The 15,665-nt window shown below is 36.7% G+C and overlaps 1 protein-coding gene across 1 annotated transcript; it reads left to right on the top strand.

The window, feature by feature from the left end:
- Positions 1 to 2,238: 2,238 nt before the first annotated feature.
- On the top strand, positions 2,239 to 14,486 carry LOC127968747 (macrophage-capping protein). The gene is made up of 9 exons (XM_052570083.1): positions 2,239 to 2,395; positions 8,437 to 8,630; positions 10,697 to 10,851; positions 11,142 to 11,303; positions 11,735 to 11,884; positions 12,328 to 12,414; positions 12,600 to 12,732; positions 13,590 to 13,681; positions 13,974 to 14,486. The coding sequence occupies exons 2-9, from the start codon at positions 8,438 to 8,440 to the stop codon at positions 14,037 to 14,039; spliced, it is 1,038 nt and encodes a 345-aa protein (XP_052426043.1). The 5' UTR covers positions 2,239 to 2,395; position 8,437; the 3' UTR covers positions 14,040 to 14,486.
- The last annotated feature ends 1,179 nt before the right edge of the window (positions 14,487 to 15,665 follow it).

Here is a 15,665-nt window from a genome sequence, read left to right as displayed (position 1 = left end):
TTTATAGTATTTTATTTAATCCTATATACGTTGTTTTGTTTTGTCAAACATTAAGGGTTTGGAAAAACGTGAGGGTGAGTAATTAAAGCCTTTTTGGTAGCACTTTAGAATAGGTAACACCTATTAAAGGTCCCGTTCTTCGTGATCCCATGTTTTAAACTTTAGTTAGTGTGTTATGTTGTTGTTGTTCGAGTATAAATAATATCTGTAAAATTCTAAAGCTCAAACTTCAATGCCAAGCGAGATATTTTATTTAACAGAATCTGCATACATCGAAAGACCAGTTTGGACTACGTCCCTTTAGTTCCTGCAGTAATTAAGTTTTTTGACTAACCTCCGCCCACATGAATACACAAAAAAGGGGGCGTGGTCTCGTTGCGCTCCGACGGAGAAGAGGAAGAGCTGCTCTTGTGTTTGCCATGTCGTCGAAACGCTGTTATTTTTATCTCTGAGTCCAATCACCTTTGTTTGGCCTTCCCAGGGATGCTGTACTTAGAGATCAATGGTTGCAATTTATGTTTAGCTCTGTTTCTGAAAATTATAATCCACATTTAAAACTATGTGCAGCACATTTAGCAGAGGACAGCTTTCTCAATCTCAATCAGTTTAATGCCGGATACACACAAAGATTATTCTTGAAAGATGGAGCAGTTCCCTCTTTGTCTGGAGAAGGCGTTGTTTATAGACCACAACCGGTAAGTGTATTTTATTATTTAAGTTGGTGCGTTTAACAGTTTCTGTGACTTACTATACAAAGGGCAAAGCTGTTTAGCTTTGTTAACTAGATGTTAGGTCTGTGAAAAATAAAAAATCGAATGCGATTTTCATGCTTATCTCGTCAGTAAAAATGCTCCTGTGATTAGAAGTACATCTCCAGCATGTGCGTTCAGATCAGGATTGCCAGGTTTTCAAAACAAATCCTGCCCACTTGCTTCTCAAAACTACTCCAAAACTAGCCCAATCGCGTTTCCAGGAGGGCAGCCTGCGCTCAGCTGCTGTCGAATCACAACACATGAACCGCTGGCCCAATCAGAACTCGTCACGTATTTCTGAAGGAGGGACTTTATAGAACAAGGAAGTCATCAGCCTGTTTTTATGACAGTGAAAACAGTGGTATACAGATAAGTGAATTGTGTGAAAAATACTGTTTTTTACACGCGAAACATGAACAAATGTTATATTGCACATTGTAAACTCAATCAAAGCTTCAAAAAAGCACGAAAAACGAGACCTTTAATTACTTATTAGCATGCACATTACTAGAATATTAGCCATGTATTAGTGCTAGTTAAGAACATATTAATGCCTTATTCTACTTAACCTTATTCTAGATCCCTAATCTTACCCAATACCTAAACCTAACAACTACCTTACTAACTATTAATAAGCAGCAAATTAAGAATTTATTGAGGGAAATGTTGTTGTTAATAGTTAACAAGTGTTACCTATTCCAAAGTGTTACCGCCTTTTCATTTTTGGGTGAACTAACCCTTTAAGGCTTAGACTTCATTTTCTTAAATGTCAAAGTTTTGCAGAAGTGTCTTGTAGCACAATGCCGTATTGAAAAGAATTGCTACACTGCAGATTGTTGTTCACTTCACTTTGGTAACACATGACTTGTGATTCAATGGGCTGTGTGTTTAGGATACACTTCTGTTTTACAGTCTGTCACATGTATAGGAAAAGAGTTTTCTATAAGTACACCCCTTAATTTTGGATGTTCAGTTAACAAAATTTCCTATATTGAATTTCTAAATGAAGATGTGCAATTTGTGTATTTCTTCACATAGATGTATTCCAAGGTATTTTGCGCCTCATAGGTTCTTGTTTTTAATAAACCACTGAAACCACAGACATGCCCCTGGATTTCCTGTACTCTTTTGAAAGTCTGAGTGAGCGAATGCAGTCAGTCACATCCGTTAAGAGCCGCATTTTTTAAAGTTGACAACTTAGCTATGACAATGTATTATTATGTATTACATTCATTTGTTTTGTTTTCATGGACAAGCCCTGACATTATAACGAATGTTTTGTGGCTGACTGGGTGTGACTCACGTATGTAACAGGAGAAACCCCTCAGGCTAAATCTGATTTTTAGATATTTTCTTCTCCTTCGGTCCACACAGTCCAGGTCTTCCTGCAGTCAAATTCAGTCAAATCAGGTCCTGCTTTTGTTGAACTATTAACAAATCTGTGAGCGTCACTCTCTGTGCCCTTGCCTTTTTTCCTCAATTTTTGGCATCTGTTTGGTTAGGCGGGGGTGTATTCCAGGGGGCTGGGCCAGAAGTAATGCAGGAAGTGATTTGGTACATTTTGTCTCCTCTACAAATTCTCTTCCTTTCTTTCTCGAAACTCTACAGGGTTCTCCAGCTTCAGCTTCAGCAGCAGCAGCAAGGTAAGCACTGTAAATCTCCTCAGAAACTCACAAGTTATACATGCATAACCCTCAAAACCAGGCTGTGCCAAAACTGTTCTGCCAAATTCATTTTAGAGCAAAGGAACTTAAAGCAGAGAGAAATTTAAGCAAGAGAGACACTCCCAGAGCTCCACACCTTAGTGCTTAGGCTTTTTCTAGCTTTTTTCTTAAAGTAAATGTGTGCTCAAGGGGTTAGATTTGAAAACATGTTTGCTGCTCATTAACACTTCAAAAATAAAAGTAAGTCAAATATTTCGCAGATCTTGATCTTGACTCGATTTTTTTCAATAGGGTACATGGTGAGCATCTAAAATTAAATACACTTATAGGAAAAGTGTCTTTTCTTGTACAATAAAAAAAAAATACATAGAGTGACCAGGGCCGCGGGAAGTAATTTTGAACAGGGGGTGCTGTGAATTTTTTTTTTTTTTTTTTGACAAAAAACCTATGAGCCTATAGGCCTATTTAAAATACATTAAAAAAATAAATACATTGAGATTTACTACTTTATTGTCATATACACTTCAGTGCACAGGGTCTGAAACACACAGACGTCAGTTCTCAGATATGCGCAATGCCTTATTAATCTGAAGCAGAAGCAGAATCAGAAATAATAGTTTAATAATCGAAAGAAAACGAAATAATTAATTTCATTACAATTTCAGATAGCCTATACATACATGCAACTTATTTAGATACAACAAATAATATTACAACAAAATATAATATTAATCAAACTTCACAATAACGCTAAAACAATGCAATCGATTTGGTCAGCTGGCTTGAGTCACTGCACGTTTATTTCACACGCAACTCTATTAACTCCAAAATCTTTTTACGCACACCACAAGGAAATAATCTCTGACTATTTAAGCAATTTGTTTATTGAACAGTTCTCCACATCCATTACGCAAAAAACACACGCACAGAATAAAGCTTTCTGTCTCCATCTCCAACCTTTTTACACAAACCACAAGGAAATAATCTCCAACTATTTAAACGTTATTTAACAGTTCTCCACAACCATTACGCAAAGAACACACGAACGAAATAATACTCTCCATCCCCACCACCTTCCAAAAATACTATAGTATACTACTTACAATTGCTTGGCTAGTCAAAGCGGATCCCACACTTGTTGCCAAAAAAATAAATGTGACAAGCGCGGCAGCACAATGCTCTTACCTGAGCTACATGCAGGCGGGGTGCCCTGGTTACAGGTGTCCAAATGTCGAGGTGCGCTGTATTATATAAAGATGAATGTATTCTGCGTGGAACGAGCGGGAAACCTCGTTACTCGGCGACCAAACCTGCCTGCCTGACGTTGACAACGTAACTTCCGAACCTGTGTTGATTAGGCCTCAAAATATACGTAATAGACTGCGTGTGTCAAAATCATTTTCTAAAATATTCATAAGGAATTTATAAATTGTGCAAAATAGTTTAATAGGCCTACATTTTTTTTATCTCCCTCTCGTCACTAGGGGGTGCTGCAGCACCCCCAGCACCCCCACTTCCCGCGGCCATGAGAGTGACTGTTGTTTGATAACACTATGCTTGCAGTTCTTTAGGAAGTCATGATCATGATTTTTATGGCTCCACCTTTGTCTCTTGCAATTTATCTGTTCATGATCTACTTGCATGTCTTTGTGTAAAGAAATATAGGTTATACAACAGATTATTTATCAGTTTGCCTTATCAATCTCCTTTATCTGTTTTTTTCATCTCACTCTTCTTATTTTACTGCTTTATCTTCATTTGTTTTCTCTATGTTATGTAGTAATGCTGTGATCATTTCAATAAGCTACACTGACATACACTGTGTTGGTAAAATGGACAGAAAAATGGATAGAAATTTCAGGAAATTAGCTGGGCGGGCCACAAAAAACTGTTGTTAAAATTAATAAATTATAATTAAAACTAAAATTATAAATGGATAACTGTCTTGACTTGGTAATAGTTTTGAGTATTCATATTTTCTGGAAACCATCATTTTTGGTCTACATTGACTGGTCATTTGCATATGTTTCGAATCAAGTCAAGTTCATATTAGCCTACAGCTGATCAGAAAAAAAATAAAAAAAATAAAAAAAATAAAATATATATATATATATATATATATATATATATACATTTTTATACAAACAAAAGTATAACATTTCAGCTAATTAATTTGGTGATCCAGAATGGTGTCAAAACTAATAATTGTTTCGACTTGGTAATAGTTTTGTGTATGGCTCTATTACTAGTTCAGAGCTTCTGAAATTTCCAGCTTTTTGTCTTAGAAACAAAAGCTATGTGTTTCCGTGTTTCCTCCATCAACTCCCTCTGATGAGTGGAGGAAAGATGGATGGTGCCTTGCAGTAATTATCACGCCAGTGTTTAGCGTTTGTCAGGCAACCCGACTCTCCTCGCTGTGGGGCGTCCTCGGCAGGGCCGCTCGGATTATTGCCCCGTGTCTAGTTACTGGACACATATAAGCTAACCAGGCCAGGTAAACTCACACACACACGCACTGGAACAGGCAGAATGGAGCCGGACTCAGAAAGCATGCCGGAGCAGGCCGAAGGAGTTTTACAGTTAAGTGGAGAAGTGTGTTTCTTAGTTTCGAGTGCGCTCTTTACTTATCAAGGGAGACTAACTGTCTTCACATTATGCGCATGGGCCCTCGTTCCATTATCCTGCGCTCTACCTGTATGTTTGTCATATTTCATGCTGTTCTGTAGTAGATAGCATACTACTGTTTTCAGTGCGGTACCAATATTGGTAATCGCTATTTAAAATGTAATTTTTTCAATCTATGTATACACAACTTAATACATAGAGAAAACGACAAGTGACCCATTTATAGACTGAACTCAAGTCGAAGTGTGGCACTGAATCTTGACGCATCATGCTGAGCTCAGAATAGCGACATCCGCTCAACCAATGGCGTGGCAGAGGGGGCAGCATTGTTTGTTTGTTGACCAATGGGAAAATGGGTGGAGTGTTTAGGAAACATGTCTGAAAACAATCCTAGTGTTGGAACATGAATACCTCTCCACTGTAGCAAATGAAAAGTAGTGTGTTAAATTAGTATGCCCAAATTAGTCCAAAATTCAATGGACAACTTTGCACTGGCAACATAATGGATGTAGTACATCTGGATTGCATTCATACAACACACATACATAATATAACTTTTTTTTGAGTAACAATTTATTTATAGGCTACCTAAATCGTAGTACATACTCTGGAGCTGCATCCGAATTTGCATGCATACTCTCTGAAAAGGTACTACATTTGTAGAGAATCTCGCTATGGTTAAAAAGTAGATGTTTTATGAATGTGTGTAGTGTGAATTAAAATAAGATGTACGGTACTACATCCATCATGTTTTCATTGCCATATTAGGTGTCAGTTGTGTGGGTGTGGCCATTTGTATATTTTGTGGATCTGGATTCTATATTTCTATATTTTATTGTATCTTACTGTAATTATAAACACACTGGTTTGTAGTGCAAACTATTTTACTGTTTACTACACATTGTCAGGCGTACTTCTGCGTTGAAAAATGGCCCTGTCCCAAATAGCAACTCCAATTTGCTATTTTAGCTTTTAGAAGTGTGCTCGCAAACCCCCCATTTGCAGCTATTATGTGCACTTTTACCGAGCCTGCACTGAGGCGAGCTCCGCGGCAGACTTCTGCCCGACAGTCACATCGGCATTACGTCACGCAAGGGTTTAAGGTGAAATATCTTCAGAAATATCGCCGGAAGTATCGTGGTACTTTTCAACTACTGTTTTGTAAATATTATGAATTTAGACATACTACTCTTTTCATGTGCCATTTTCACATTCGGACAGATAGACATTATGCGATTTTTCACGGAACATCATTTTTGAAATTCCACTTGGTGGTGCTGTTGCGGAAAACTTCACTTAATTAATGTTTAATTTTCCTATTTTATATCAAATTGTTTTATTTTATATTTGGGTGAGCCTTTATATTATAGAAGTTATGATTTGAATTAACTACATTGATTCTGAAAGGTAATGACCAAGGGATCATTAGGTCCATGTCTGCTATTTTTTATTGAATGGCAGTTGCTTCCTGTTTCAATTCAGACAGTAAAGTGGATCAGGCCCTGGTCTTTCCCAATTGTTATTTTTGGGAGATTGTGTGTGTGTGTGTGTGTGTGTGTGTGTGTGTCAGCTTGTATGTTCCACACTCTGTGGTTTCGCATGACTCACTGTAGTTGTGTGTGTCAAACACATTTTTGACCACTTAGAGACACTTTAAGATCTGTTTACATGAGAAGCCAGAATTAATTCCTGTTTCACACCTTGCTGTAATGTGAGGGTGGGGTGTTAAAGCACTCAGTAAGGTGGAGCTGTTTGTTTATGACATGGAGGGCACATATAACTTCTGTCTAATCAGATTAATAGCTTAATAGATAAGCTTGATGTAATGTAAACAAAATCTCTATGTGTTCTACCACACTTCATCATATGATCAGTTTGAAAAGGTTTTGCTGACGTTTTATGACTGACTAACTGTCTGGCTCACTTCTTCTTTCTCATTAAATCACCTTTAGAAAAGACAAAAGCTACTGACTAGTGGATTTTAAATATAGCATACTGTATCTTGTAAATTCTTAAAACTGATCATAAAATTTGTATCATAAAGTGATGAACTAGGAGAAGCCAAAGCTGAATCATAAGATGAATGAGGGGGTAGTTCTCTGCTAGTGCTTCCTTGTAGTCTGTGAGGTGCCATGAATGGTGAGTAAACAGCCAATGTTGCACCGAATTAACAAATAAAAAGGGAGGAGTAGCATCTTTTAATTCTGTCATAGCCATTTGTGTTCACAACATTGACTATGCGAGAATATTCTTTGGCATTGTGAAACTGTACATGTCTGTCTTGCTTTAGTTTAGCATGTCTTAGAGTGACATAAGATAACATGTGCCTCTGAAGGCTCTGCTTTACACGAGAGTGCAGTAATGCAGCTCTGTTCTAGAGCTCCTCTGAGTGCCAGACCATCACAAGTGGAGCCTAATTAGACTGATTGATTTATTTTATTTACACAATGCACATTTATTTGCAAAGCCATTACTTATGCTGTAAATTCCGCATGCCATCCGCATGCCTGTCAAAGATGATATGCTATCTAATATCCCAAATGATTGATTAAGTTTGGTTTCCTTACTAGTTAAAGCATTTGATAATAAGATAAGCAGACTATTAATATTGATAAGTGAGCTTAAGCAGCTTAACGACATAAAAATGGAAAAATGCCAAGGAAGGAAATGTGGAAATCTTTGGAGGAACCAAAACTCAAATGATGAATTCTTCATCCTAAGGCTGTTACATCCTTATTGTCTTGAGTGTTTCGTTTCTTGGGCAACAGTATGCTGAAATCTACATATGTTTTTATGTGTGAACTGTGCTGCCATTACGCTGTGGTGTCTAAACAAACAGATTTCCAGAATCCAGATTATGTGTTTTGGCAGTCAAGCTATTGACAGGTCAAAGAACCAATCAGATAACAACAGTCTTTAACTGATAACTCTGTTGGCAAATTAGTGAGAGGAGTAGAACTAACGTGGAGTAGCCATCAGCCCAGAAAAAAAAAAATTTGTACATCAGCATGTGAAGAAAAAAACATCTTGTCGAAATGTTCATTAATGTGAGAAAAGAAACATTTCCTGTTAAAGAAACATATGCAGTATGTGTTGTTCTCATAACAGGCTTAATAAGTTATTACAATTTTTTTTTTTTTTTTTTTTTTTACAGAATTGGTTTAAAAAATAACAAAATTATTATTTTATTATGATGTGAAGCCTGAAAGCTACTCACATGTTTGGCAGTTTTATGCCATTCCAATGTATATCCTTCCAGATGGCCAATGTTTCCTAGCCTGTTTACTTGGCAAGCCTTCTTTATTTAACACTCCTGAATCAACTCATCCACTCATTAGGGTACTCATCACTGGAGTACTATTTAACTTTCTCACCGCTTTTCTGTTGCTCTGTAGAATGCTCCCATTCCAGGCCGCTCCAGGACAGTTTAAAGATGAGATCAGACAGCCGGGACTGAGATGTTGGCGAGTAGAGAAGATGAAGGCTGTTCCTCTGGCCCAAGCTGAGGTGGGGGCTTTCTTCAATGGTGACTCCTACCTTGTGCTGGATAACCGGGGGGACCAGGGAGCAGACCTCCACATGTGGATTGGTGAGATGATAGCTGCTGATTTTGTCACTTCCGGTGTTGTCTGAAAGACACAGGATAGACACATTCAGTGTGTAGGGTGACATTATTTCATAGTTTTAATAGTAATATCTAATGTAACTTATGTTATCATGATGATGGTTTTAAAGGGACTGAAGATGTGCCCTGAAAACACACACACAAACATCATTTTATGAGGGGGAAAAAGATGCACACAGATTCTTTAAACTCACATCTGTGTTTGGAATGACATGAGGATGATTAATGATGATATTAGAATTTAAGTTTTTATAGAAATAGCTATATTTATTATTCAGTGTTGGACAGTTCAACAATACAAACAACAAGACTATAAAACACTAATACCAGTTGTGTAATAATAGTTCTTCGCATTACATAAAATAATGCATTTACATTAAATAATGTAAAATACACTACAAGTTAAAAGAAAGAAATGACCTATAAGAGTCAGGGTCAGTCAGAATCATTCTCATCATGTAGCAGGGTTGTGGGCTCTGAAAGACAATAGAGAGACAATAGCCTGCTGAGTTAAATGATACGCTTGATGGGACAGTCGAGGGGGCCTGACCCAGTCTGAGTGAGCACACAGAAAGATGGGATCGAACCGCTCATGCACATGAGAGCGGGATGAAGAGGGAAGAGTCCCAAGCTCATTAATGTTTCAGCAGGCCCGTGACAGGACTTCAGTTAGGTCTATTGTCTTATCCAGTGCTATAGGTAACACTAAGCTGGTTGTCAGCATGATGAGCCTTCTTCTCTCATGCATCCTCTTTAGCCATGCCTCATCCATAAACACCCCCATCTCTTATTTACTCAGAATACCTGGTCTGAGTTCATAACCCCACCATAAATTCATTCATGACCCTTCTACACGTACCACCATGTTCTAAAACCTCTACAGACCTCCTGAAGTATGATAGTGTTCATTGCGCAATGAGTTCATTTTCTGGCTCTGCCACAACCCAAGGCTGCTTAATTAAGGAGAGCATTCCTGAAAATTAACTCGCCCTCAAGTTGTTCCAAACTTGTATGAGTTTTTTTTTCCCCTTTCTTTTGTTAAGCACAAATGAAGATATTTTGAAGAATGTTGGTTACCAAACAGTTGACAGTAGCCATTGACTTCCATAGTATGGGGGGGGGGGGAAACAATGAAATTCAATGGATACCGTCAACTGTTTGGTTACATTACACCTACATTCTTCAGAAGTGTCTTTTGTGCTTCGCAGAAGAAACTTGGAACAACTTGAGAGTGAGTAAATGACAGTTTTCATTTTTGTGAGCTATCTATTTAAGGTAAGAAAACAATCTTGATTCTTCTAGTTGAGATCACAGTTGTTTTAGCTGCTGTGTAAAATTCGGGAACATGAATTGGATAAATAATAAACCTTTCTCAATAGCAAATTTAATTGACTCAAGTATAATTTGCATGGAAAACAAATACAAACATTTTTAAAAGTATGCATTCACAATTTAACTTTACTTTTATTTAACGGTTTTAAGTCTTTTAAAAGTCTACATCCTTGAAATTATATAATATAATGTAAAATTTAATTTAAATAAAAATTTAAAACTTAAATTTATATATTTTAATTTAAATTGATCATATAAAAAAACGTCACCATTGTAAAGGAGAGGGCAGTGCTTTGTTCAGCAAGACTTTTTGTTGAAAGCCTAAGATAAAATAAAAATTGGTTAATTGTTCAGTATACAAACTGCTTTTCATTTAGATCAAACTGCTCAGCATCTGGTCTATCAGACCAAAAAACTGTTGCTCAAAGTCTATTGTGCAGATAGAGGAAGTGGTTGCGTTGGTGGCATCTCACAAAGGGCAGAATTGTGCAAAATTGTGTTAGTGTTAACATGCACAGCATTTCCAGGGGCAACCGTGCTGACAGAGTCATTTAGCTTTTATGCTTAATTCAATCACTTATGTTTTCACTGACTCTTTATTGGCACGTAAAAGAGAAAGTTTGTAAACTGAATTATGTGAATTCCATATGTTGAAAAGACTGAATATATATTAATTCTCTCTTCTTTCACCTTTTTAGGAGAGAAATCCTCTCGTGATGAGCAGGTAGCTTGTGCAATGCTGGCTACACAGCTGGATAACTTCCTGGGTGGAGATCCGGTCCAGCACCGGCAAGTTCAAGGCTATGAGTCCCCAGAGTTCATGAACCTCTTCCCCCGAGGTGTCAGCTATAAGGTGAGAAGTCAGATAATATGATAACACACAATCACACAGGAAAAATAGTATAAAGCTGCCACTGGGGAGGTATACTGGGGGGGGTAATTTATTTATTTTTTTTTACATTTTAAAAAGGTCTTAAATTGAATTGTGAACTTAAGTGTATATAATATGTAGCATTTAAAAGGGTACTGTGCCAATGATGTATACAGACTTGTTATAAAACGAACTGATATTTTATATACTGTATGCTGTATTAAAGAGCGCTTTTCTTTGCACGCTTTAGTCACGCTCTTTTGTTTCTGCAGGAGGGAGGTGTGGAGTCTGGCTTCAGAAAAACACAGTCTGGATCTGGACCCGTTCAGAGGTTATACCAAATCAAAGGGAAACGTAACATAAGAGCCAAAGAAGTGGATTTGAGCTGGCAGAGCTTTAACAAAGGAGACTGCTTTATACTTGACCTGGGCGAGGTTTGTGTAATTGTGTCTATTGTCTATTGATTATGTTTCTGTATGTACTGTTTGATTAAATAATTTGAGGTAAATAAGATTTTTTTTCTTTAAAGAAATGATTACATGACAGTAAAGACATTTTATAATACTATAAATGTTTCTATTTTTTTTTTTTTTATCCATCAGTGTCATAAAATTGAGTACAGTGTTTTCAACACTGATGGTAATTAGTTAATTAGGCTGCTGAAAATGTACCGTTGCCATTGCTAGAATAAATATTACATTTATAAACATTTTTTGAAACTTTTATATTTTACAATTTTAATGTTTTTACTAAATTTTGGATCAAATAAGTATTTGGATGCTGGAACCCCACAAAAAAGCTTTTAACAATGTCAACGCATGTAACATTTATTTGAAATGAACATTTAAATGTTTTTATTCTGCAGACGATTGTGTCATGGATTGGATCTCAGGCAAACATCTTTGAGAAGCAGAAGGTGAGGGAGATCGCCGCTCTGATCAGAGACACTGAAAGACACGGCAAAGCCCAGATCACTAACATCAACGAGGGAGAGGAGACACAGGAGATGCTACAGGTAACAACATGCCAAAGCACCTGTTGTTGAACTCTTCCCTTCACTGATTATTTAGCTTTACAGTCCTCTGGACTCCTAGTTCAATCCCTGGTTGATAAGTCTGACATCTCCTGTCACAGTTTCCTTGTCTACAAATCCCCTCAGTACCTAGAAGTAAACAACAAATGGTACTAAAGTACATTTGGTACACTAACACAAAAAGTCACATTCCTATCTCCATACCAAGGCCAGACAGTGATTCATCTTTTTCTGAAAATTGGTGGCGGGAGACTAGAGGGTTTTTTTTTTTTTTTTTTTTTTTTAAAGAGTGCTATAAATATAATGCTCAATGTCTGTTGAAATTAAGTAGGGGTTTAGAATTGTAAGCAGCGTCAAAGTTTTTTTTTTTTTTTTTTGCATTCAAACGGAAGTGAAAATCCTCTCTCTTCTGCTACAATAAAAAGGTACTTGGTGCAATGCCAGAGCTGAAAGAAAGCACTCCAGAGGAGGACAGCCAAGCAGATGCATCCAATTCTGCCTCCCTCTACAAGGTACCACAACTTGAATATATTCATCTAAATTGTGGAGGATTACATGTGTATTTTGATGTTAGATATCTCACCCATACCTATTATGCACATCCATTTATATGATCCAAAATTCCTAAAAAGTATTACATACCTCTTCATTCCATTTCATGTGCATCCAATATATATAAATGGTAAATTCTTCATAGGTTTCGGATGCAACCGGGTCGATGAAGTTGACCAAGGTGTCAGAGAAAAGTCCATTTGCCAAGGACTTGCTGGTACGTGATGACTGCTTTATCCTGGACAATGGGGCCAATGGAAAAATCTTTGTTTGGAAAGGTAAGAAAAATTGTGTATGTGTGAAAACTTAGAATGCATCTAAAATAGTTCAGTTTGGCCCTCATTTAATATTAATACCTTTTATTCCGCAAGAATAAGTAAAGCTCAGTGCTGTGCAGTGTTACAAAATAAATGCTGTTCTTTTGAACATCACAGAATCCCCCATAAATGTATCACAAAATAAAATAACTAAATGAATAAAAGATGAGCAGGACAACAGTTTAACGTTTGTTTAATACTAACAATAATAAAATAACTGTTTCTTGAGCATCAAATCAGCATATTGGAATGATTCTGGAATTTCTGAAGAAGCGTGATAAGATTTAAGGAATTGATTGCTGAAAATGTTGCTTCGAAATAAATTGCATTTTAAACTTTTACTGTATTTTGATCAAATAAATGCAGCCTTGGTGAGCATAAGAGCCTCTTAGAAAAGAAAAAAAGTGACGCACCTCATCTAGCAGAAGTATTGGACCTAGGGAATGCCATGATATTGCATCCTAAACCATCGCTGATCCACCCCCATGCTTTGATACAGCACAGAGACTTTCTGTCCTGGTCACAGATACACCAGCAAGATGCACACCAATAATTTGTCCACTGTATTTATTTATTTATTTAACTCTGTCTCATTATGTTGTGTGCATTGCAATATTTTATGTACAGCTGTGCTATTGCTCCGCTAATTCAACCTTCACCCTCTGCTCTTACTGGTGGAACATGCAATCATTGAATACTGGCCACCAGGATGTGTAAATATAGCCATGAAATCACCATCATTATTTGGCCAGTGTTTCAATGTCCAACCCCTGTAATATATAATTTATTTGTATGTATTTATTTTTTTTTCTTGTCAGGAAGTGGAGCCAATGCAGACGAGAAGAGGGCTGCTCTGAAAATGGCAGACGACTTCATCCAGCAAATGAATTACCCCAAGATGAAAACACAGGTCAGCTGATGTTGTTGTGTTTGGCTGCTCAAACAGATATTTAGTTTTGTTTGTTTTTGTGCACCTAACATTCTTATTATAATGAGGGTGAGTGATTTTACAATTGCATTTACAATATATATGTTCTAACTTCATGCAGCAATCAATTTTGCAGTGGTCTACAAAAGTATTATTCTATGTTTATTGTCTTTCAGTCTTTTGAGGCATTATGCAAAATAATTCAAAATCTAGACTTTATAACATGACCCCACCCCCATAAATCTATCATCTATAAATGATTTTTGTCTTACAGGTGGAGATTTTGCCACAGGGCAGAGAGACCATTATCTTCAAACAATTCTTCCAAAACTGGAATTAAACTGCATTTCACTGCATGATCGGAGAATAAACTGCACTTAACCAGCTGTCAAAAGACTGTAATTGACTTCGTTGCTACACTATAAACAAGTGTACAGTTTTATTAAATCTGCTTTTATTCATGGAGGGTTACAGCTGTGCGAGGCTTTACTATTTGTCTGTTACCATATTTTTATGATTTTTAAAAGGTGTTTATACTGATAAATACACATTTTTAAGAACTTGTGATTTTATTTCTGCTCAATTCTATTTAGAAATGAAAACGATGTTGCAACCTTGATAACCACAAAACACTCAGTAGATACCGCTTAAAAACCGAATAATGCTACTAATAATTTTTCAAGCAATTTCACAGACTGCTTTCCTCTTTAATCAAGTTGGGGTTTTTTTTTTTTTTTACTAATTTTGTGTACGTAATTGGAGCATGGCAATAAAGCATTTGCAAAAACTGCAGAGTTCTGGAATTATTTTGTAAATGTGCAGTTCTGCTAATGCCCTGGAGTTCCCCTTTAGACAGGTAAGATAAGATGACATGGAAGTTACAGTAGTTAAGGGTCATGTACAGTCTATCAGGGCATGTTACCACAAACTCATGTCACAAGAATTATGAGCTTACCAGCTTCAGGTTTATTTCATTGTAAACTTAAATACACATGTAACTAGCTCTGCTATGAGGACTCTTTTATTATGATTTTTATTTGTGAACTACTAAACTTTATTTTTATTCTTGCTGTTTTGCTTCATAAATCTGAACTTTGGATAGATGGAGGAATAAAAAAAAGTCTCGTGGCTTCAGAAAATGTTAACCTACTTTTCTCATAAATCAATGTAAGTGTGTAATAGACTACTGATATGCTATATTTATTTCTTAATGTGATAAGCCAGGTGAAAAAAAAACTTGAATTTAGTCCCCTTTACAGTTAAATGTCCTGTTTCCATTGTGTTTTCCAGTCAGTCTACCAAAATGCATCATGATCACCGCCCTGACGACTATCGTATTAATTCATATTGTTCACTCGCTTCTAGTGGCAAATCGGATCGTATTGATCATCTGCAATTTTTTTTAAAAGTCTTGTCATTCAATTTAAACATTCAAGCGTGTTAAAGCGTTCAAATGCACACATTTTATCACTGAGGTGCCTTTTTTTTTTACAGATGTCCACGTGCTAAAAAAGTTAGTTTTTGTTTTTTTTTTGTTTTTTGAAGGATTCATGAACTAAAAAGATGGAAAATGTCCATTACCACTTTAACACTATTGCCGCGGGTTGTTTTTCGTGTCCGGGGGTTGAAGCGACCCCAATAACGTGATATTTAGATCCTGGAATGCGATTTTTACCGGGGAACCCCCCTCGAAACGCGATTGGGCTAATTTTAAGTAGCCGTTTGGGCGGGTTTTGTTGCGAAACCTGGCAACCCTGACTCATTTGAGCTTGTGAAAACTGTTACTAGGATAAAGTTCATGCCTTCAGCAGCTTGAGCAGATAATCAACATTCCTTCTGAAAGGGTCAAACATGTGATTTACACAACATGCCATTATCACGAGTCTATTTATTTAGGCTGTTATTATAAAACCTAGATACTTGCTAGTGAACAAACAACATTGAAAAAATAATGAAATGTCTTGAA

This window comes from Carassius gibelio, chromosome B12 (assembly GCF_023724105.1).
Source record: "Carassius gibelio isolate Cgi1373 ecotype wild population from Czech Republic chromosome B12, carGib1.2-hapl.c, whole genome shotgun sequence".
NCBI lineage: Eukaryota > Metazoa > Chordata > Actinopteri > Cypriniformes > Cyprinidae > Carassius > Carassius gibelio.
This window is presented reverse-complemented; position numbering and strand designations above follow the sequence as displayed.